The sequence below is a fragment of the Ambystoma mexicanum genome, chromosome 1q (assembly GCF_040938575.1).
Source record: "Ambystoma mexicanum isolate Mex_15411 chromosome 1q, UKY_AmexF1_1, whole genome shotgun sequence".
Classification (NCBI taxonomy): domain Eukaryota; kingdom Metazoa; phylum Chordata; class Amphibia; order Caudata; family Ambystomatidae; genus Ambystoma; species Ambystoma mexicanum.
Window position 1 is genome coordinate 309,411,593 of NC_090922.1, and position 24,791 is coordinate 309,436,383.

Here is a 24,791-nt window from a genome sequence, read left to right on the forward strand (position 1 = left end):
AAAACGACTTCTGGTTGTCGCTGGATCTGGAGGACGCCTACTTCCACGTCCCCATTCAGAAGAAGCACCAAAGTTCCTAGGCTTTGTAGTGCAGGGACGGCATTACCGGTTCAAGGCCCTCCCCTTCAGCCTGAAGTCAGCCCTCTGGGTGTTCACGAAGTGCCTGGCACCGGTGGCAGCCCATCTGCAGGTGATATACCTGTACCTGGACAACTGGCTCATTCGAGCCAGTTCGCAAGAGTTGGCCGTCGGACACACAGACGACCGTCCTGCTGCTGACGGATCTGGGTTCTCCATCAATTAGCCAAAGTCCTGCTTGACGCCATTGCAGAACGCGCTGTTCCTAGGAGCCAGACTCCATACAGTCTACTGCCTAGCGTCGCCCTCTGAAGTGAGGGTAGCGGCCATTCTGGGTAAAGTGCAACGACTGTTATCACTAAAGACGCCACAGTGTGGACAATCAAGTCGCTTCCCTGCATGATGTCATCTTGCATGTATCTTATCTGGCTCTGCAGGTTACGGATGCAACCCCTTCAGGAATTCCTGGACGTTCGCTGGATTCAGGTGTCCGGAAGATTTGCAGACCATATACTGCTCGACGGGGAGTTCCATCAGGTGATACAGAGGTGGGGAGTTCACACCGTCACCCGGGGCGCAGGGTTCCAAAGCCCCCCGTACCAGAAGACAGTCACCACGGATGTTTCCCTGGAAGGCTGAGGAGCCCACACCAGGCGTCTGCATGCCAGAGGCCTGTGGCAGGCAGAGAAGGAGCTTCACATCAATATGGCGCTGCGGGCAGTGATCTGGGCCCTCAAGTACTTTTATTTTAGTTCTTGAAAAGAGCCACATGCCCCTGGGCGTCAGGGCGCTCAGAAAACAAAGACAAGACAGATGTAGGAAAAGTTATACCAAGAGCACAGAGGTGAAGACTTGTTGCAGTTTATTCAGGGCTAAAATTAAAAAGATTAATGCCTTTTTTGAATGAGGAAAGATGGTTGATGAGTTGGCTGGAAGCAGGGAGAACATTCTAGAGAGTATGTGCCTGAACGTCAAAACTAGTGCTGCCAAAACGCACCAGTTTAGCTCTAGGTTGAAAGTGTGGGTGCCAGAGATGACCGAAGGTTTCTGGTAGGACTATTATGCTTGGCACGATCGGATAAGTATGCAGGACTTGAATGAGATAAACATTTATAGGCAAATGGATTTTGTGAAATTCTGTTTTACATGAAACCAATTTAAGGCCTTCCTAGGTGGTATAACGTGTTAGACGAGAGAAACCAAAGGTAACTCGAACAGCGTTATTCTGGGTGACTTGCAGGGCTCGGATGTTGAGCGGTGGTACCAGCCAGTAAACGGTTGCAGTAATTAAGTCTGGAATAGATTAGAGCAGTGGAGAGCATGCCATAATTTCCTGTAGTAATAAAAGGATGATTGTTGTGTATGCGTCTGGTGATAAGACCGCCTGTGGAACGGATGTATGAAACATTTTCAAGATGTTTCAAGATGTAAATGTTGCTCCCATTGTTAAGTATTATTGTTTTTTTTGTAATCTGTTGTTCCATTGTACAGCGCCTTGGTGTAAAGTGCTCTATAAATAAATAAATCAAACATGAGATTTCATAGATAATAGTCCAGAACTGCTCCCAAGGTTTTGACCTTCTTGGAGACAATATCGTGACCTGCAATTGAAAAGTGGAGTAGTTGGATGTAAGTTTACTACGACCTACTTTGGTGGCAACAATCATAAGCTCGGTCTTTTTGCAGTTGAGAGCCAAGGAATTACAGGCCATCCAGTTCTGAATGGCATTGTAGATGGTATTGAGGGTGCCAAGGTCCGGTTTATAGTGCCCACTGAGCTGATGGACGACCTGTGGATCATAGGCGTAGTTGGTATATTGGACTCCCAAGTTGTTCAATAGGTCCAGCAAAGGCCAGACATTTATTAAACAATAGCGGGGATAAACAGGAGCCCTGGGGAACACCACAAATTTGTGTCATGGGAGAAGAATGTTCATTCCCAACACATACTTGCACAATGCGTGCCCAAGATGTGTTTTTCAATGTGAGTTTTGAGCGGAATATTTGCCACTTTGTCTAGTATTTTGAGAATGAATGGCACATTGGTTATAGGCCTGTAATTATGTGATCAGGAGTTCCAAGTTGGCTTTTTTTCAACAGTGGTGTAACCCAAGCAGCCTTGAGAGTAGATGGAACAACACTCATCAAAAGATAGATTAATTAACTTAGTGAGCCAGTGAACCAGTAGGTCAGCTGAATCAATGAAGATGTTCGTGGGGCAGTCCTCACCAGGACCAGAGGTGGCCTTGAGGTCATGAATGACCTTACGCACTTGTTCCTCAGAATAATGACTAAAAGTGAAAGGTGGTATATCTTTAGTATTATTTACTGGTGTATTAGGTGTCTTTATGGCAGGGTCTCAGGAGCTTAGTGTTCCTGATGTTTTCTTTATGGGCTGCTATTTTGGACATGAAGCCATCATGAACCTTTTCACACCAAGCAGATTGCTGTTGGTGGGGGGAGAGTTCTGGAATTCGACAAGGAATTTGAAAAGTTCTTACATTAGACTCAGTGTTAATGATTCTTTTGTTTGTAGAGAGTAGCCTTAGCTGATATGATCAGTGCTTTGATTTTTTTTTCACCGATTGTTTATATGCACTAAGAGTAAATTCACTGGGATATTTCCGCTATGTTCTTTCAAGTGCTCTTTTAGCCTGCCTAGCCATAATATCTTCAGAAAACCAAGTATTGATAGTTCATGTTCAGTGGCGCAAGATGGTCAATGATCTCCTTAATAGAGGTGGTAAGATGTTTTATTAAAGAAGAGGAATCAGAGTAGTTATGACAGGCTGCACATGTGAGGATAAAAGGGCAGAAAAGTTAGCAGCAGCAATGTTCTTGAGATTGCGAGTGAGTTTGCGGATGCAATGCCGAGAGCCTAATTTAGGTGTAGGATCAGGTTGCGTTATCATTGCTTGAATGAGTTCATGGTCGGACCAAGCATACAAGACTACACTCAATTGATGAATTTCCAGATTCTGGGAGATAAGCCAGTCCAAAGTATGACCACATTTGTGAGTAGGAGAGTTGATCCATTGTTTAAGTCATGTGGAAGTGAGGGAGTCGAGTAGAACAGTGCCTTGTTTGTCAAAAGGGTCATTAGCCCAAAAATTAAAATCCCCAGTATTAGCTGATTTTTAGATTTAAAGATGTGGGCAATGAGATCAGATAGTTGTTCCTGGAAGGGGGGGGGGGGGCAGGGAGTGTCTGTAGAGTGTAAGTACATTAAAGGAGGTGTTGGGTGAGCTTTTTTTTACCCAGAGTGACTCGCGTTCATCAGGTGAGGAGTGGGGCATAACATGACAATCCAAGTTTGAGTTGCACATCAGCGCAACTCCTCCACCTTTACCCAGGGTACGATCTGCCCTAAAGAGAACATAGTCCTCTGGCATGGAAAGCGAAGGCTGTAGTAGGTAGGTTGGGGTTAAGCCAGGTCTCCGTAAGGCCAAAAATAATGGGGATTAGGTTCAGCAACATAGTCCGGTACTTCAACACTGTGTTTAAACAACAAACATGTGGGTAGAGTGAGCGATAGAATCCATGAAGGTGCTATATTAGGCATGATACCTGGCGCATATGGTGTGCTTCCCAGACAGATGGCTGAGGAGCTTATTGCTGAGTGACTAGAAGTATAAACAGTAACAGGTTTACCTTGAGAGGACAAAGAGTACCTGATCGGAGGAAAATACCACTCAAGTAGCACAAGTTGTGAATCAGTGCTATAAGAGATCAACGAGCCGGCGAGCTGTGGCGATGACCGGCGATTACCAGCTTGTCTCCTGAAGTGCTGGTGCTGAAGCACCTGACGTTTTGGGATATAGAAACCTGGGGAACTGGGGTAATGTAGTTCCCAGCAGTGAACAAAGTATCAGGTAAGAAAGACCTGATTACGAGTGTTTCTCATGGCACAATCAATTACTTGCAAAGTACACACGTTATCCCCCACTGATCTGACCAACCATCCGAGATGAACAAGGACTGGGAAATTATGTTGTAGGAAGGAGATAAACGTGACGTGGTACAAATATGTAGCAGTAAATGGTAAATGTGGTGAATGCCTTCCTAGCTAGCACAATTCTAATACAATAAGCAATAGCTGCTACAATCTGACTTAACGTGCTGCTTCCTGGCTCAAAGAAACATAATCCAGATAATAGGAAAGTGAAAGTACTTAAGTATGCCTTCCGTCTCTGAAGGGCAAGGTGGTGAGGTTCTCCACGGATAACACCACCACAATGTTCTACATCAGGAAGCAGGGGGCACTCGATCCCAGCGCTCTCCAAAGAGTGGGAACTTTGGCAGGATCAGGTGGACCGCATCTTCATCAAGTGGGACAGGCCCCAGATTGATCTTTTTGCAACAGCGCTGAGCTCCAAATGCCAGTAGTTTGCCAGCAGGTTCCACTAAACCGAGGAACATGGGGGGGGGGGGGAAATGCCTGTTTCTGTACGTGTTCCCGCTGTTGCCTCTCCTGCCGCGAGTCATCCATACACTCAAACAGTGCTGATGCAGGATGATATTCCTGGTTGAGGCAGATTTGGTACCCAGACCTTCTCAGGCTGTCTGCGTCGCTCCCGGTCAAACTGCCGGTGGTCCTGGATCTTCTCATGGTCTAGTCAAGGAGCTCCTCAAAGGACTGTTGCGACCTTTCCCGCGGGTGAAGGCTCCTTCCCCGGCGTGGAAACTCAACATGGTGCTGATGAGGCTCATGGCGACCCCATTCGAGCCTATGCATCGGGCCCCTCTCGTTCCTCTTGTGGAAAACTGCTTTCCTTGTGGCCATCGCCTCTGCCAGGAGGGTGGGTGAGATCCAGGCCTTATCCTGAAAACAGCCATACCTGACTTTTCACCAGTCGAGTGGTGCTGCAGACGCACCCTTCTTTCATACCAAAGGTTCTGTCGGAATCCCACCTCAACAAGCCTTTGGTGTTCCAAGCCTTAGTCATTGGCTGAAAGGGCCTTACACTCGCTAGTCGTTGCTCGTTCCTTGAAGTTCCAAGTGACACGCACAGTTTTCGGAAGACGTCTCAACCGTTTGTGAACCTTGGTCCTGTGAACCATGGGAAGGCCTTGTACCAAGGCTTCCATCTCAAGTTGCAATTCCGCAGCATCACGCACTATCATCAGTTGGATGAACTGACCGCAGCCCGGCCGTCCAAGATCCCACTCCACCAGAGCGATCTCTTGGATGACGGTGTTCCCGTTTGTGTGCCCCTGCTGGACATCTGCAGGGCTGCTACGTGGAGGTCCACACGCAACTTCACTAAGTTCTACTGTATCGACAGGGATTCCAGAAAGGAGTCCAGAGTCAGCCAAGCAGTGCTACGAAACCTTTTAGCTTGAGGTAAGTCTGTTCCAGAGGTAAGAGTATTGCTTCTGTTGAGCCTTGCCACCTCCTGTGGTTGTGTAATGTTGTACGGCTCTGTATTCTTTATTCGTGAGCATGTGAATCCATGCCAGACCCCATGTTGGAGAAGGAACGACTGACTTGTGGCTCTTCATGGTCAAACTGCCACTTTACCTGCTTACCAAATCTGAAGATGGCTTCCACAGGAGGGGTTTAGGGAGAAGACTCTCAATGGCTGGGGGGGGGGGGGTGTATGACCCAGAAGAGTGATTGATTTAGTGGAGAAATACAGTTTGTAAGTGAAACTGTTTTCTTTTACTGAGGATTCCAGGTCTGACTGGGAATATTCATGAGCATGTGAATTCATGCCAGACCCATGCTGGAGAACAATAGTTACAGGTAAGTAACTTGTTCCTTATGCTTCATCCCCTCTCCTACTGAGACCCCCAGCACGTTTTGCTGGACTTCTGCACCTTTTTCTTTTTATACTGAATGAGTGGATCCTTTTTCCACTCATTCTTATTTGCTCTGACTTTTGGGGGGCGACATGGGGCGGTGGGCCTGCTGCAGACGGCGAATACCAGGAGACCTCCGACCCAAAATATGTGCATCGTCTGAGGGGCGAATACATCCAAGTCTTTGAGCTCTAAGTGAACCTGACCAGAGAAGCTGAAGAATACCTTTCTCGAGACTGCTACTGAGAGCTCCCCGTCAGAGACCGTCCTCTCGTCACCAGACCGAGGAATCCGAAGACCAGGTCCGTCACTGCTGCACAGAGGAGAATCCATCCACGAACCTTTCTTCTAACCGAAGGAACTGTGGGGTGACCTAGTTTTGCTTACCTTCAACCAAGAAGTCGCTCCAGAGTGTTTGAGTGCACGAAGAGGTGTCCACTCTTACCTCTGATCCAAGCTGCTGGCTTGTGTCCCTTCCAAGAGTCCTTTTACACTGTCTTCAACATTGTATTAACTCTTCTGGTATCTGGCCTTGGAGACAAAGTATCCACAGTAACTTTTGCTGTTATACTGCTTCGTAAGACTTTGAGCCCTCTCCAAGCGGAGTTAATTAGGGATTGGACTTTAAAAGCGTTTGTTTGCTCTGAAACTGCGTCTATAATATAAAGCTCTGCTACTATAGGACTAACCAACCCTTTCCTTCCTAAAAGACTATCTTATGTGTTTTTGCTAACTAAATACAATTACTGTATATCTTTGTCTTTGCGCGAGTGTTCAGTCGTACCGATGATACAGTAGAACCGTCATTAGTGTCAAACTGTAACAATAGTACTACGAGCAACTAAGTACTGACCTTTGAAAAGTGTTTATGTATTCCTATGTGTATTGATGAAGTGATCTAAGTATTTTAAGACATTCCTTGTGCAAATATAATAAACATATATTTTAGTATAAATTTAGTGGTGTTTCTTTGGACTACTGTAGCAACTGGGTTCAGTGTACTTACCTACAGCTCACATCTTCCTCTTATGATAAGCTTGGCTGCTCTGCCACTCTACCAAGGTTCCATGAGTAGTAAAGACTGGTACTAAGAGTTGTGGACCTGTATACCATTGGGATAGCTTTATGAAGTCTTACCTCAAGTGGACTTTAGGACAACTCCCCTTACAGCGGGTGAACAGGTTAGTTTGTGCATGTGTCATCCCCTGTTTGTGCGTGTGTTGCCCGTTTTGTGCGTTGATGGGGGTTGTGGAGTTCTTGGGTGTGGATGGAGGTGGTGGCTGAGGAAGGTGTGGGGGGGAATAACCCCCCCCCCTCACCCCCTCCTGTTTTCAGAAACATCCCACCAGCAAGGGTGGAGGTGGGGGGCGCAAACAAATGTGATGTCTTTCTGGTAAGCGACCTACAAAAATCAGAAATATCATATAGAACCATGTCGAGCATGCAGGTGCTCAGTGGGAGATGGTTTTCCTGGCCAGAACCAGTAGATGAATGTCTCTGTATATATCGGCTTGCAGCGGTCTAGTCTCTGATGTCCTGAGGACTCGAAAATGATGCAGAGCATTGGCAGGGGGATTTTTATGCAGGACCTGCCTGATGGTGAAGTGCTGAAGATGGATACATAGCAGACCTATGAGAATGACGTCCAGCTCCTTTGACCAGATGGTTGAAGGAAAATGGACGGTGGCACTGTTGGGAACACCAATATCGGAGTGTCTACACTTTACTTCTTTGATCGTGCATCTTTTGGTCGTTGCTTCTGTAGTAGCTGCACAACTCTCTTCCTGTGTCATTGCTTTTTCATTGTACTTCTTGATTGATGCAGGCAGTTGGCAAGCAATTCTTCACTGAGGAAAGAAATCCGTATGGCTGTTGTTGGTGGTAGCGGGGGAAAAGGAATGAGATGGCTGCGGAATGGAGTAGAGCTGGTTAGAAGGTAGAATGTGAGACCACCTTTTCCTGTTAATGACTGTAGTACCGTAGTCTGCGCTGGTTGAGAATCTTGTTTGGAGAGGATTAATTACTTCATGTGGTAGATGGATGCTACCTTTACAGGTCTGATCAGGTTAACCATAAGTGTCTGGGAACGGCGGTTATGTTGAGCAAACCATTTCAACTTGCAGTATAATCTGTATGGTCTTCATTCATTGGCATCTTTTTTACTGTAAGGTAATTTACCTTAATTGCTGCAAGTTAGCTTCTAAGTTAACTTGTATTCGGAGGAAGTGACTGCTGACTGTCTAGGTGATATGTGAATTCTAGGTCACCAACATGCACATTTTCACATGTTTAACCAGTGTTTTGGAGAGCAATGGGGCCACCGGATGTCACTCTGCTAAACTGTTGCAGGTAAGTAACCTGTTGTATTCCTTAAGTTTTGATTAGTTTTTGTTCTGTTCCTCCTTTTACACATTCTCTTTTCTTTATTTTTTCAGTCTGATGCTGCAGAGGGCTTTCCAGGTAAGATGATTGCTGTTTGTAGCTTATTACTAAATTATTTAGTACATAATACTGAAACAAGTAATTTTTCATGCTCCATTCCAAAGTGTAATTGCTTACATTGTGTGGTATTATGTTGATATTGCTTAAATTGTAAGCACAATACAAATTACTGAGCAGTACATGTTACTTTGTGTGTGTATAGACCTAGCTTGAAAGGATTTGAAATTGTAATTGGTTATTTATAACACGCTTAATACCCTGAGGTTTCTAAGCACTGACCCAGAGATCGAACCTGTGTTGCTCCGCGTTGTCTTGCTTCTGAAGCGAGCGTGTTGTCCCTGAGCTTTCCTCCCGAGACAGATTATTGGTTTTGCAGTCATTTCATTATGGCTTCTTGTTTTGAATTGTATGTGTAGCGAGTTATTTCAGTGTACACTTTCACTCATTTGCTCTTAACAGGAGTTCTGCAATCTAACTGATACATTCATGCCAGACTCTGGTAGATTAAATCCTATTTAAGTAGTGGAGTTCATGCTCCCCTGATTTTATTATTATGTTATCTATTAAGCTCGGTACTAGCTTGGAGAAAGGACTGAGCGCTTTACATTCATAGGGAGGAAGGAAGCTATGATACCCAAGGGATTGGGCATTACACCAATGCTATAAAGAGGTGCTGCTACCTCTGACCTTGTTCTTAGGGAGGTAACTGGGGCACCCAATAACATTCCCAGCAACCCGGTGGGGAGGCTTACTCAATTATAGACTTCCACCAGTTCCTGGGGTATTAGTCCAGAAGCTCTGGGAGGGGTACAAACTCCACTGGCTGACTGCCACTGAGAAGTGACATCCAGCAGCTTGGGTGGTTTGCTAGCCATGTGCTATGGGGGGTATGTCGCACAGCTATAAACTGGGAAGATTCAGCCACTAAAGGAAGTATGTCCATGACCGGAGGGATACCTGCACGCATGGATATGGAAAACGACAGTCATAGGACCTCTTGTGGGATGTTCCGACCCACTAGGCTCTGCCCTGCAGCATCACTGTGTGCTGCTTTCATCAGAAACAGAATGGCCGCCAAAAAGCCCTATGTGCTACAAATCTCTGAGGAGTGCACAGAGAAACCGGAAAAATAGGCCGCCAATCCATTTTGCCTATGTCGGTGGTAAAACGCGAGACCACACTGCCAAAACAGTCATTGGGCTGCCCACAGTGAAATGGAATTGCCAGGAAAACCCAGAAGTGCTCTAAAATCAGTTTTTCCTTGGCTGTTGAAATTGCAAAATCATGGTTCCCCAAACATCAGAAAAGATCCAACATCCTTGTTGGGTGTTAATCATCACCTTATTTAAGGTTTCCCCTTAAGCATAATGTTAGGAGAAGCACATTTCAACACAAAAATATCCCCATTCAAAAAGGTGCTTGCATGGAAAAATGTCAGAATATGGGCGCAGTACCGCCGCTCGCCTATGCCAAAGCTGTCATTTACTTACCCTGTTAATTAAACTTGTACATTTAGATCAAATTGTGGAAAAGAGACTTGCCATCAAAAGCAATATAGGTTGCTACAATTCAATCTGTATGTTTGAAAAAGACTGGAATTAAGAGATCTGTGTGTATATTTGTTGACAATTTAAGGTTTATTTTAGCAAAAGACAATTTTAAAGTGTTTTTACAGTGAACTGAGGCCAGCCACATTGGACTTCAAAGGCACATTCCACGGTTTGTCCCAAACAAAGGTGCTTTCCCTTTTGCTCTCTGCCCAGGAATTCTCAGTTGGATGCTAATTAAAGGAGGAGGGGATTTTGCTCTGCTTCTCTGAGGAGAGACAATAGGCTTCCTGGATTGAAAGGTAATGCAAATTCAGGTGTCAACAAAAACCAACTGCCAGCAGGAAGAGAGCCTGGGACTGCTCTGGGCCTAGCAAACCATGGGGGCGGGACCAGACAGATTTGTGCATCTGAAACAGTAGAAAATATCTTTTTGAAAAAGACTCATAGAAAACTGTGCACAATTTGTAAAAACCTGTAAATTAGAGGTTGTGGACATAAAAATTCTGCTCACAGTTTGAAACTACTCTGACAGGACTACCGAAATGAAATGTTTGTTGTAGCAATCGTGATAATGCTAGAAATATGAAACTTCACAGGATTATGCCCAGATGTCATGCGCATATATGTAGAAAAATGTGGACAGATATGACACTGGGTACCCAACCAAAAGCGCGGAAAACTGTCAAATTTGAACCGAAGCTCTCACTGAGCTGGGACTCTGACGGGTACGTGCTCTACTAAATCTGTGATGTGAATATGTGATGTGAATATGTATTGCTAGCAATTTGTTTGTATTGTGAATATGATTTATGTGAAAAATAGATTTACTGTACTGAAGCAAAGGGGAGGTACTCCCTGGATTGTAAAATGCCACATCATGAAACCATGTGTTAATTCTCAAATCGAGAGAGAGGACAGACCCTGACCAATAGGAGTCCTAGAGGGTGTGCCCGGTATAATTCAGCCTACCCACCCCTTTGGGACATACATAAATAGAGACTTCTTAGGACCTAGAGGGATACACCGATTCATCCATCAACTGATTTACTGGCGAAGCGCTCTGCATGAGAAACTCATATCCAAGACTCCAGAACCTTGAAAGCAGAAAGCCAATTCCAAAGCTGAACCCTTCTCAGCTGGCCTTTAAAATCTTGAAACCTGATTTTAAACCCAGACTTCCAAGTGGCACACCAAAAATTTAACAGCCGGGCTGTGCTGATTCTGCTTTCTTGCCAAGAACTCTTGCTAGAATCCAGAGATCCAAACCAGACCTGATGGCTTCCAACTAGAACCAACCCGTCCGATCCATTCCAGAGGCTGTGCAGTGTCCAGAGTGCCGTGCTGAGTGCAGAACCGGGTGCCTGAATCCTGTCCGGTGGGCTAGCAGAATTTCAGTCCAAAACCCTTGACCAGATCCTTGACAGGCCTAGTCCAAACCAATGTTGTGAGTATCTAGCATAGAATTGTTCCTAGCCAATCTCTTATCTTTAAGTAATCCTACCCGACCCATTCTATCATATCCAGAACCGCATTGTAGAACCTTTCTTGTTTTTCTTAATCTTTCCCTCATTCATATAGTCATTTGTTAATTGTAGTGATAAATTCATCTTTGTGCTAATTTGCTGAAGAAAGGCAAGCGTCTCGGCAGGTAGAAACCATCCGGGTGCGTCACTGGATTAGTGGCTGTGCTGTCGTGTAGCTTGTGGCTTCATAGACTCCCTAGTGTAAAGAAATTCCTGTTTGTAATTTCAAAAGCACATCTTTTATTTGAATGTTTTTTCTCTTTCTGAGAAAAATCGACCTCTACTAAAACCAATACCGTGCTAGTGTCAGATTGAAGCTAACATCCTCAGCTTTCAAACAAACCCAAAACCCCATTCAAACTCACTCTAGTTTTCAGGCAATTGCGTTTCTCGCACGCATAAAAGTATGCCGCAAATTTTTCGGTTGGCTCAGTTCCCTCACGTGTAAAACAGCTTTCTGATGCTTGTTAATCTGCTTAGAATCACATGCTGTGCACAGCAGAAGGTATTGATCCTTGGAAGGACGAGCACAGGATGTGTAACGCCTGTCTCCCCCAGAGCATGACGAAAAGCGGTGTTCGGCGTGCAAGCTCCTTAAGCCTAAAACACTTAAGGATCGCTGTGTAAAGCGGTGGGCCGCGTACGCCATGTCACGTGTGGAGCCTTCCTCCCCTACCGCAACACCAGCCGAAAGTGACGGGGGTACTTCGGATGAACAAACGTCCAATGCGGATGTTATAGACCTTGAGGCGGACACATCTAGGTCCGCCACGCCTGTCCCCGACCCTTCCAGGCTCGACTCTGGTCTTGCTACAGGGACTACACCGGGCGACCAGGGCGTACATAAACATTGCACTAAACACACAACCCCTGCGCCGTCTTCGACGCCTTCGTCGAAAAAGGCGAAGGCGCCAACGGGTCAGTCAAAAATTTCGACGGTTACCTCAGATCGTGTAGATCCAATACCTTCCCTGCATCCGCAACAGCGCATGATGTCTGGGCAAACGAAAATTAATAAGGGTGCTACTCCCAATCTACACACGCCGAAGTTTTGGAGTCCGAAACTTCGACGATTTACAAGGCCTTTAGAGGCCCGAAAGTTACGACTAGGCCTCTACCCGGCACTCCGACCACTGGTCCTTCTGGTGGCGTGGACGGCGTTTCGGCTACCGCTACATCGTCGGGAGCTTTGTCCCACGACAATTTGGTTACTATCGTGAAGAGCATCGGTAGGATTGCAGCGGCGGTGGGCCTTACCTTGGTCCCGCAGAAAGTTATGGCCCAGGCAGCGGAAAGATTTTCGACGGACTTGGGCCGCGATTCCGATGACTCTTATGTGGATAGTCAAGAGCCTCTCTGACACCCTGAGAAGTTCCTCTCCATGCCAAAGGGCAGAGAACGTTCATTTTTCAGTGTTTTTCCCATTCATTTCAAACCACATTCAAAAGCATTTGACCTGTTTTGAAATCATTTCTGTTTCTCTCTATGCTGGCTGGGGGAGGATTGAAACTGTATTGGTTGAGTGTTTATTCCTGAAACCTGTGCTCTCTCCTTCCATCTCTTTATACTGCATATTGGGGGAATTATTTAGTATTGGGGGGGAAAGAGTGACATTGCAATTGATTGAACCCATATCAAGTATTTTATGCTGCATTGTTTTCCTATCCATATCAAGTATTATTCTATGCTGCTTTGTTTTCCTATCCATATCAAGTATTATTCTATGATGCATTGTTTTCCTATCCCTATCAAGTATTCTTCTAGGCTGCATTATTTTTCTTATCCATCCTCATTCTGATTAAATGGTGATCCATGGTGTGTATATATGTGTATATATATATATATATATATATATATATATATATATATATTCAACTTCATAAAATAAATCTTAACTTTGCAAAACAGCCTGCTTCCTCGTTCAGTGAGACCGGGGGGCTTCAAAGAGAGGGGTGTGATATAAGGGTACATCATTCAGAAATAAAAGCTTATAGACAAAAGTTTTCTAATTAAGGGTTCCAACTGTGCATCACACGCTAGGCATTGACATAGGTGGAGTGCCGGGTTGAAATCACTTACTGTCTGTGTGAATGATTGCCCTTCCCCTATCGTACCTGGCACACCTTGGCACTGTGACACTATCCCCCCACCCAACCCCCCGGATCCCCCCTGACTCCAACTTGTCTCCTATTACGCCCATCCAATGTTTGCAATCTGATTTGATAAACCCTGAGAAGTGCCTCCACCAGTGATGGATGATGCCACTCCGGCTGTCCCCACCAAATATACCCTGCTATCAAAGTTTACCCCTGTGGCCAGCAGCCTGGCTCCTGATTCACTGCCAGTCCTCGACTCTTAAATGGCCCATTTGAATGGATTGTGTCCTCCAACGTATTCCATCTTTGAAATGTAATGTCCACAGCTGTGTACTTAGGAAACCTTTTCGGCAGAGGGCGTCCTGCGTCGATGGCGTCAGATCGATATCCCTCGAAGGCCTCCGCCGAGGGTGACATCACCAGATGTTATAGGACGCACGGCACCCGTAGCCTCAGTTCTGTTTTTTACACAAACGTGTTTGCTTCGGAGACTCAGCCTGCCTCGTGTATTCCTCGTGAATGTCTTCTTTACCCCTCCAACTCCGCGGTCTGGCTTCAAGATTTGCCGGGACTGCAAGTCGAAAATGTCGATTACCAACCGGCATCGCATTTGTGTTTGGTGCTTGGGTGAGAGTCATGGCATTGATGACTGTTCCAAATGCCAGTCGCTGACTGTTGAGGCCTTTCGGGAGCAAAAGGGAAAGCTTCAGGTAGGTAGGGTTTCGACACCCAGTAAGTCCTGTTAGTCCAAGGGTATTTCCACTGACGATTCGAGGGGTGACAGTCCGTGTCGGAAGGAGTCCCGGGGGCCTCGGTCCCAGAGTGGTTCCTGCCATTCGTCGTCCTAGTCTTGCATTCTAGGAAGCGCCATCACCGGTCACCTTCCCCATCCTCCTCTGAGAATGGTGCCGCGAGGAAAGTGGCTTGCCCGACTAAGTCATCGACCCTGGAGAAATGAGCTGCCTTTAGGGAGCAGATGTTGGTGATTTTGTCATTTCAGGGCACTGTTCCATCCGCACCTTCTGACGAAGCCGGCAAGGAACGGTCTCGATCCGTGGCTCGGACGCCTTCGGGCTCGGGTACTCGGCGCGATCCTCATTCAGGAACCTTTCGGACAAGGCTCAGGATGGTCGCAAGAGACGTGCTCCAAGGTCTCAGTCCTCGTCCCCAGCGAGACCACAGAAACCTGCTTAGGGCTCGAGGTCCGTGTCGACTCGTTGCTGTGTCCGTCGGATACGGACGTCGAAGCTTTGCCTTCGTATCAGCCCACGGCACCGCCGGCGCCCGTGTCGATGCCAAAACCCTCGACGCTGAAGCCATCAGCGCCGTCGATGCCTTCAAGGCCTTGCCGACGGAATTTATCCTCCTTGGAAGGCTTCTTCCAAATCTGAGGCCGGTTATGGACTCCATGCCCTTGGCTCTTCCGAGACAGGACTTCTTCCTCCCTCTGGATAACATCTATGAGAAGGAGGAGAGGTCAGATTTTGATCTTGTCCTGTTGAGCCTAATGGGCCTCCTGTCTTTTCAGGGGATAGCTAATTGGAAGAGTTGAGCAAAACTCTTCATGACTCTAGTGGCCAGGACACTTTCCGGAAGTGGATTTTGGTAGGCCCGAGCCTGGTGCGCATGCGGAGTCGTCCTACCGGAGGCTCATGGCTAGGGTCACGGAGTATCTGGGCTGATCCAGTCCTTACACTTGTAGTCCTAATTGTATGTGGTGGTCCCAGAGGGTACTGCTTGCAATTCTGCCTAACACCCTCAACTAACTCTGAAGTAAAGTACTTACTTTTTCTAACAGTTTTTCTTTGGGACTCTGACTTTTGCTACTTAAGAACCTATCCTGACCCTTCTGCTGGACACTAGACCCTAGTGACCCCCCTTCTGCCACTGAACTGTTCCAAAAATAAGGGAAAGACTTCTAAGGATCAGTCCTTTTGCCTAGAAAAGACAATCTGTTTAAAAGTTACTTACAAAAGATGTTTGCTAACTAACTCTGAGGTTGAAACGTTACAGAAGTTATTACTTACCTTAGAAATGTTCTGCCATTCTGAAAAGTATATAACATCTTGCTTTCCTTTAGAAACCGTTTTGGCCATTCTAATAGAAAGTAGATGTAAGGTTATTTTATTCACCTGTAAATTGGCTGTGCCTCTTTCCCAAAAGTAATGCTGTTGGCTTCATCATTTCTTTCAGAGAATAGGTGTACAAGTTTGCCAGCTGGGTCTTGCTTCCCCTGACTTGCTGTTAGCCTGTCCAGAATAAGTGTGCATTAGATTTTGCCCACCTAGAATAACCTTGAGTCATTCATAAAGTGTAACGCTGGATTTTGCTTTCCATGGTCTGTTTTAGACCGACAGAATCTGAGGTTTATACCTGCCATTAAGTTGCTGATGGCTCCTTTTAAAGAGTGTATAGGTTTTCGAGGACAAGCCTGTGCCAGTCAGAACAACTACGGCACGGGTAACTTCAACACGAATCAAGCATCCGGAAGCCCTACCTACTACCCCCAAAGGGGTCAGAAACGCGGCAAAGGTAGAGGCAGAGGCCCCAATCCCAGAGGAGCCTCAGCCTCTGGTCAGAAATTACCACCAAGTCCAGGTCCCCTCCCATGTCTCCCCAGTCAGGGGCAATTAACATCTTTCCTCAAGGCATGGGAGGGGATAACTTCAGACCAGCGGGGTCTTAAAACGGTCGCCCACGGTTATTGCATGGAATTCGCCCGACCTCCACAGTTCAGACCTCTGCTATCACGACGCCTTTCACTGGACCATCTGCAGATCCTGATCCAAGAGGTGGAAGCTCTGCTGGAAAAGGACGCGGTTGGGACACAGGTCAGGAAGATGCATCACAAACTTGAAAATCTTACCTGTTTTCAGAAAGCACCACCAAAATGTAACACACTTGTGATTTTCTTACAAAGTCCCCTTTGTAGCGTGACCAGCCTGTGGTGCGTCTTGAAGGAAGTGAGTCTATCTCACAGGGGGTTGACCTCTTGTTTGAAGCCAATGAATTTGCTGACTACGCTCTTTATAGTCGAGCACCGTCTGTTAATAAGAGTGGAATAAATTTGAAAGAAAGTCACAAATTCACCCTCGTTCCTACATTTACTACATTTGTTTATGGGGTTGTAACCCGCCTAGCGTCCAAGATGAACCACAATCTGCATCTGTTTGAGCAGACTGATCAGCCCAGGTGTCCTGTAAGGGCCTCACCTTGGCAAGATCCTAATGCAGTATGTGGATTAATAATTCAAAGCACGTTTTGCCTTACCAGTAGCTGCTCATTAAACTGCAGCGCTATTATAAATCTGCTGCACCATATTTATCCTCTGATCGGTGAACTTGATTGATATAATAATGCTAGTTAATGCAGGAAGATGAACAACTGTCAGGGGCTAGAGTTTATTTTTACTCAAACACTGTGAGTGCAACAGTTCTCTCTGAGTTCCATAAGATGGGATACAAATGTACCACCATTAATTGGAAGAGCTCAGACTTGGAAGGGTGCAGATTCTGGAATTCGTGCCAAAAGAAATGCAATTCTCAATGTTGAAGAAAGATTGACCATGACGATAAGTGGAGAAGGTGACATGAAAACGTTAATCAACATCCTACGCTCCACCAAGCACTCGAGGGCAGAAGGGGAGGACTTGTCCTAGCTGGCTGGGGCTCTCCAACCGAACATTATGCGCAGCCCATAGCAGGCACACTGAGGATTAAAACCATTTAAACAATAGGTTTATGTATCCCTGGTGTTTTTTTCTTTTTCTGCCCTTACCTACTGTCGTGGGCAATTCCCTACTAGGCCTGGGTGGGACCCACTTACCACCCTCTCTCCCCACTGTCCTGCTGAAAGTAGAGGCTCTGGGCAAACGACCTGCAAACCTAAAATAGATATTAAATCCTTCCTGCAACAGGAGATGGGCTGCCCACTGAGTACTTAACGTTGTCACCCCTCACATGGACAACAGACACAAAGGTTTATTTTTTAGGGGATCTCGGCTGTCAAGTCCGTTCTTTTTAAACGTTAGACGATTATTAAACTAATTGTATTAAGTTTAAATCACCTAACATTCCTATCCCCTTTTCTTTCTGTCCTGGCGTTATGTTCTCCACAGGGATCAGCTCCGCCAGCCCAGCCTCCCTGAGCTGGGCCATGTAGAGACCCTTAAGGTGGACTCACCAAGCTGACCTCTCCTGCCTTTCCGGTACTACCCACCCAGAAAAGGGGCAAGAGGGTGACCCTGATAGGCTGCCATTTACCTTAGGCGCCCTCTGGGAGGCCGACACTTCTCCCGTCCTGTCTCATGCCAGGGTATACTCCTAAACTATACCAAAATGTTATCATTAAAATGCATAAAGAACTATGTATAGAACCCTAACTAATTGCATAAGTAACCTTAAATTTGCTCAAAACTATTTGTAATATATACATAGGTGTGAATGCTGCAGTTAGGCATACCCCTTTGCATTACCTTTCATCTGTCTTGATGTTATGAGGTGGGACCTGCCCTTATTTGCTGGTTTTCCTTTGGGCTGGCCTGCCCCAAGCACTCTTCCTTTCTTTTGCAGTGCCCAGTCCCCTGTGTGCAGAACAGCAACGCCATAGTGCAAAGGCAGGGAGAGACCCATTGATCTCTGTGGCTTCCCATTGTCAAGTGTGGTTCTGCATGCACTGTGGCTGCTAGCACCACAGAAGTCCAACAGCGGTCCTGTCCGAATCCATGACACAAAATTCTGTTAAGTTGTTTGTTTTTTTGCGTTTCTAAAAAGAATCCATCCAGCCCCATGGCTTTTTTTAGTTCTACACATGAACCATAAATAAAACACTATCCCATCCTGATGTCTGTGTCTTTATCAATTGCCCTCTGGGCATGTGTGATGCTGGAAATGCATCGGAGGGACAGGGCCTCCATATCCTTGTCCTTTACTGCTTTTTTATCGTGTGTTCTGTCGTGTTTTCCACGCAGGAGTTCATGTGGGACTCCTGGCAGTGCAGCTCTTTTGGTTTTGTGAACAGACCCATGGAATACCCTTATGGCACCCATAGGTAGGGGATACTACATGGGTAGGTGTATGTTTTTGGGCACCTGTGTGTGTGTGTGTGACCCACAGAGCAGGGTTCGGGCTGGTGGCAGCTCCATGCTGAAGTGACTGGTGCCCTCCTCCATTTTGGGATGCCCAGGCCCTGTCATTGGAATCGGTAGATTCCTGATGGAGACAAAATGCCCCCCCCCCCCCCCCCCCCCAGGGCCTCTTGCCATCATCATCTGTTACCTTGATCTTCCCAAAGTCCCGGGAAGCCCTGCCTCTGTCCCTTCCCCCTGACTGGCTGTTGGGTAGAAGTTCCATATGTTAGTGTGGGGGAAGTGCTGACCAGACTGGCTGGTGCTGACCAGACTGGCTGGAGCCTTCTCAACGACCGTATGTTGTGGGCACGCCTATGGGTGGGACCTGGGTGAATGGGGTGTGTGACGAATACGCATTCTATGTTGTGGGTGTCTAGTATCTGGTGGTTGACACAATGTTTGAGACAGCCCTGCCCGAAACCGGTATGAATGCAGTATGGAGTGGTGAATGGCTCGGTACTTGTCCCAATACACATAACTTGTTGTGAGTGTCTGGAGAGAAGTGAATGGCCTGAATGCACCGTGTGCCTGATTGGCTGCCTGCCTGCCCTTAGTCGTGATTGGATGCTTGAGTGTGACTCATCGGAATGAATGGGAGATCAACAGTATATCTCGGGACCGCTCACTGATAGGCATCGTGTTCAGAAGCTGAAGTCCACTACGACGAGTAACTGGAGTAACAGAAGATTGACCTTGAAGCCCTGCTGGACGAGAAGAATTGCTGTTGCTCTCCATCACAATCTGAAAGCTGCTGTGCCCCCAAGGACTGACCCAGAGAGGACCTGGTAAGGTGCCCTCTTCCCGAGCTACGAAGGACCATCGTGCACCAGCCGATCTTTGCCTAAGCTCCCTGGTAGACAGACCTTCGACAGGCTGCCGACCCGATACGAGAACTGCTGCAGAACTCCAAGGAGAAGCCCCCGGACTGTTGTCTGCCACTGTCGACGACCGCAGTCGCCGACCAGAGCCGCCATGCTCCCATTTGCCTAAGAACTTATTTTGATCTAAGGACGCTCTCGTCCGCATCGTCGCCACTGTATCCTGCTGGAGAAGGCCTGACCGTCGCGCCGAGGAGCATCCACCGGTGGGTTTCCCGCCACCCAAAGACCACAGACGCCGACGACTCGACGCCCTTGCTGAGCCACAGTTCTTCAAACTCTTTGCGGTTCAGAACTATCGACACCGAGGTGCCCCGCACGCCTCTTACTTGCAGGATGTTTACGCTTCCCCATCAACGAGCACTGCTAGGAACGACGCGGCCACTTCACCGCCGTAGCTCGACCTGTTCTCCGTCAGACGTTCGACCCGTGACTCCTGCCTGAAAGGGAGGACACTGGAGAAGGGCCGTCGATTCCCTGACAAACGCTACGCCGCCAGGTACTTTAGGGTTGCAGAACTATTGGAAGTCTAGTGAGAACAATATATGGACTGGGCTTGTATCTTTCTTCTACAGGTTGCCCAGGTTGGGGGGGGGGGGGGTCTCCACACAGAACTGTCTAGTGGTACAGGGCCAGTATTCTGCCAATTGTTCAACCATCTTGCTTTCCTTCCTCTCTACTGCTGGTTTCCTCTTTATTTTGATCTGTGTGTCATTCTGACCGTATGCACTTTAATGACATCTGATAACGTTTGTGGTACCACTTTAGAACTGTATATATTTACCATTTGTTGATTTCGGAGTACAAAGTGAGTTATCTTGATACTGTACGTAACCTTGATTATTAATTATATAAAGACTGTTTTAACTAATAGTGTGTGGACATTCCTTTGTGGGCGGTTGGGGACTACACTGTACTTGAGAACCAGCCTGCATCACCTCCTGTAAAGCTAGGCCTTGATTGCTCGACTAAGTTACCAATAATAGAGAATCTTGGCAGGGGTCCTCTGTGCCTCTCCTCTACCATATAGAGAGCGGAAGTACAGACCCCCCCCTCCGGTCTTTACAGCATACCATTTAGCCCTCACTAGCCGGGACCCATTTGGGCCAGTGACTACATGTATATCTTGGGTTTGGTGGTGTTTGATCGTCTGATAACTGATCACAGCAAACTGTCTGGGGGTGTGGGGGGGACTGCCTGCATGCGATCAATTATCAGAGGATCAAACCGCAAACCAAATGCATCCGCCCCAGCCCCCTCCCCTACTTACCTGTTTGCTCACCGGCAGGTCCCCTTCACCCCTGCGGCGTCAGATCCATCCCTCTAACGCGGGTCAGATGCGACGCTGCAGGGTCACATTTATTTTTCTTTCTTCTTTTTTGGTCCCCTGCCTCCCATGTTGAGTAAATGGGGGAACCCGCCCACCCCCCCCCCCCCCAGGGAATACATACCGATCATGGGGAGTGGGGGACACCCCTGTAACCCCCGCTCCACATGTTCGGTGTGGATTACCCTAACTGTTTTTAATCCATCAAATGGTACTGGCCAAATTCAGTCAAATGTACCATTTGATCAATAAAAAATAAACAAATATGCTTGTTAGGGAGAATTCTCATTTCTGGGCTAACTCCCTACAACTTTAGAGACCCCCGCAGCTCTTTTGCTGGACTTGATGACTTTTTAACGTTTACCCTGGAGTGAGTGACCCCTTTTTCTCACTCATGTGTTTTGATCTGATTTGGATTGTTTCCTTTGTTTTTGGGGTCTGACAAACTCGATAGGCATCTACATGTTGTATGGTGACGCACAACACCTTCAGTGCAGTGTCACAGAGAAATCCTTTAGATTTCTCATATGGTTTGAATACCTTTTCTTGGGGGAACTACGGTTCCCAGGAATAGTAAAGTGAAATTTGACTTTACATGCCTTTTCTCTTTGTAGGTCCAGCACACCCCATCTTATGTGGAGTGCTGGGGGGGGGGGGGGGTTACGTAGTAGCCCCCTTTCCTCCCTATTCATGTAACAGTTTTTTATGTTGCTATCTCTACTTTAAAGGGCTGGTGGCAGTGGTTTCATTTTCCTACCATTGTGCTTTTCTACCGCAGGATGAATCCTCTGCTGCAGTATAGCACCCATGGGGTGACCATTTTGTCAAAATGTCCCGGTCTTCTTTTTTTCACCATTTCTTGTTTGTGAGGTGTTACTTGGGTTTTACCTTGCACGCCAAACCTGGTTTGAGCCCTTTGTCCATTTTACCTTTGGCGGGTTTCAGTACTGAAACCCGCCTCTTGCTCCAGTGTGTCTGGAAGGGCAGGAAGGAGGGAGGGACCCGAAACTCCCCTGTTCTTTGTCTCCAGGGAAACATTAATGCAAGCGGTCCTGATTGGCTTGCTGTCCTTGCAGGACAGCCACCCTGCTGTGAGTAACAGCTAGGCTGTGCATGAATGGGGGAAACCTGCTTAAAAGGTGAGGCTTCTTGGACTAAAGACAGTCGACCACTGGGAAGAACAACCCGACAAACAGTGAACAAAGCTTGCTACATCCTCCTGGACTGTTGAACTGACCGGTGAAGCCCTGCTGCTGTGCTGAAACTCATTTTTCTGTTCGACAAGAGAAGCTCCGGAAAGGATGACTTCTTCCCTTGCGTTAGTGGGACCAACTAACCCAGAGACTGACTTTGCTGGAAGACCTTCCCCGACTGGCTGTACTTTGCTGCTGCAGGAACCGAGTGCCAGGGGTCAAGAAATCCATAGTCCAGTGCAAAGTTTGTAAGCCGGCCAAAAGCTCCAGGAGTCTCCCCAGCACCCTCCAGAAGCAGAACAACCAGAGCTCGAGTCACCTCACTTGAGTGCAGGACTCAAGGAGTGAAGGAAGCCCAACCGGTGTCCAAGATCCGTGGTGGTGCTGTTTACCGACCGCTGAAACCGTGAAGTTCCGCGGATCCGAAAAGCGCCCTTAGCTGCTGCCGACCATCGAATTACTGCCGCAGGAGTCACCCAGACATCCTCCCTCTTGTCCCCCCACGACTGAGACCCAGGAACACAGGATATGCATTGCTGCAACCAGACGAGAACCAGCTGGACCCTCTTTCTCTAACCAAAGCTACTGTTCTGACTATGGGTACTTACCTCATTGTCTGTAGCTTGCTCTTCTCAGTTGAGACTTGCAGTAGCTGCTTTTCTACAGTTGATCTCGGCACTAGTTTTCACAAGTGTAACAGCTTGTGATCCTACAGTGGTCTTTCTTCAACAAACTCTCTAACTTTGTGCAAGACTTTTACTATCTAAGAGCCTCAGCTCCATAGACTTTTCTCCAATTGACATTGGCTCTCCTGGCTCCCTGCAGACTCTTCTATTCCATTGACTTTGATTCTTACTGTCCCTCATAGGTGATGCATTGGTTTTAAACTAATATTGCTGGGAAAGGTTTTTATCTAGACTTCATTATGAGATTTAAAGTGCTCACATGCTCTGAGAACCCGTTTAAACTTTTTCCTTCCTCCTAAACTTTCCTTTCTCCCAACCTCAGAATCTGTACAAGTGACATATAAATGGCATTACTGTCCTAGTTAGTGAAATCACCTCAGGGTGTAGGAAGCGTGTATGAAGCATCTCTAAAGAGTATCTACTTGCTTTGTATTGGTTCTGGGAAAGTATCTTGAAGTATATTGTTATTGTTGCACATTGCCCTGTTTAAAGAATACTTATTTAAATAGAACTGTTAAATTATTTTTATCTAAAAACGTTGAGTGTAAGTGTTATTTGGATACTTGTATTGGTGATTTTCATTGCTACAGCTCTACAGCTCACATTTAGCCCTCTTGAGAGAAGTCTGGCTGCTCAGTCACACTACCAACTTGTGTAGTACAGGCCTATACCAATAGGTGGGTTGCCTAATAGGCAAGCATTGATGTAGTAACCCTGTGGGAGACAAAACAACCCTTGTCCTCTTGCTAACAATGCAAATACCATATCAAAGCATCAGGGGTCAGTAAATGTTTAGACACGAAATTAAACCGCCATTGTCCTAAACCATTTAAAGAGTATGTTGAAATCGTACACGTCAACGGTTAGCAAACATTTAGAAGTATAATTAGAGTAGTAAGGTAGGATATTTGTTGACAGCAACTTACACCGAAGTGTTTCTTCCAAACGCCTCCAGTGTTGAGGAAGGAGAATACCAGAAAATGCAAGCAGTATACAGCGAGATAATTACACTAATGAAAGTGAATGTCACGGTTTACCATGGGAGATGCTATCTTTGTTTGTCTGAAGTACATTGTAAATCGAAACTCATTCTTCAAAGTAGCAATAAAGATTTCCCTCTGTGAGGATCTGTAGAGGGACAGGCAAGCAAGAGCGATTTCAAAGGCAATTTCAGTCTAAAGATAATCAAGTTGGAAGCACGGTCTATATGCATGTCTTGGGTGAAAATATAATAACAGCAGTGCTGAATGTGGCCATCACTTGCTCCCTGATCGACTCCTAGTATAGTTAAACAAAGGAAAGGACTGGGAGAGAATTTCTTGCACAATATCCGCTTTAAACATCCATTGTGCAGGCAAACAATGGGAGTGTATAGGATGGACATTGTGGGGCTACTTTGGACTGCAGACTCAAGCTGAGTTTATTTTACTTGTGCACTACCAGGCATGAGACTGTCTCTCCTGTCCGAGCGAGGCACTGCGGTCACACCCACTCCCCTCATCTCTCCAGTGGCACAGCAGGTTCCACCTGGGCCTCACACATTTACTAATTCTCACTTTTATTGGCAGATCATTAAAGGGGAATATATTTACAAGTGATGTTTCATTTAAGAAGCCATTGCTTTCGAAAAGACGTTCTTCTGAACAAAATCGATGAGTTCTTCAAAGCAAATCAAAATGTCACTACTTTGTACTATCTCCCGCAATTTTGTGTGCGCTTATTTGATGCACAAAAACATTTACGTTTTGTAGCATGTCACATTTCAGCACATCTTATATGAATCCTGCCTTAATCGCTCCCCACGCCCCAAAGTACATCTACAAAACCTGTAGGCTATTTATGCAACCTTCAACTGAATTGCATTCTGTCATTTGTAGTCCTCCACTCAAAACCGGTAACGCGACGCCACAAGCGCATTCCTACTACCAAATCAGCAGCGTTGCCAGCCACTAACTGGTTAGGGCTTTAGTCCTCCCACATTGAGGCAGTTGAAGGCAGCAGCACTCTGCCGTGACACCACACTGTACGAGATGGGCGCTACAGCAACAGCCTGTCAAATGTCACTCCTAACGAGAGAGTGTTAATGTT

The 24,791-nt window shown here is 46.6% G+C and overlaps 1 protein-coding gene across 1 annotated transcript in view; it reads left to right on the forward strand.

The window, feature by feature from the left end:
• TRIM28 (tripartite motif containing 28) overlaps positions 1-24,791 on the forward strand; it is a 980,216-nt gene that overhangs the window by 358,527 nt on the left and 596,898 nt on the right. Inside the window, exon 10 of the mRNA XM_069639014.1 lies at positions 8,316-8,340. Within this exon, the coding sequence (XP_069495115.1) occupies positions 8,316-8,340 (25 nt within the window). The remainder of the gene's footprint in view (positions 1-8,315; positions 8,341-24,791) is intronic.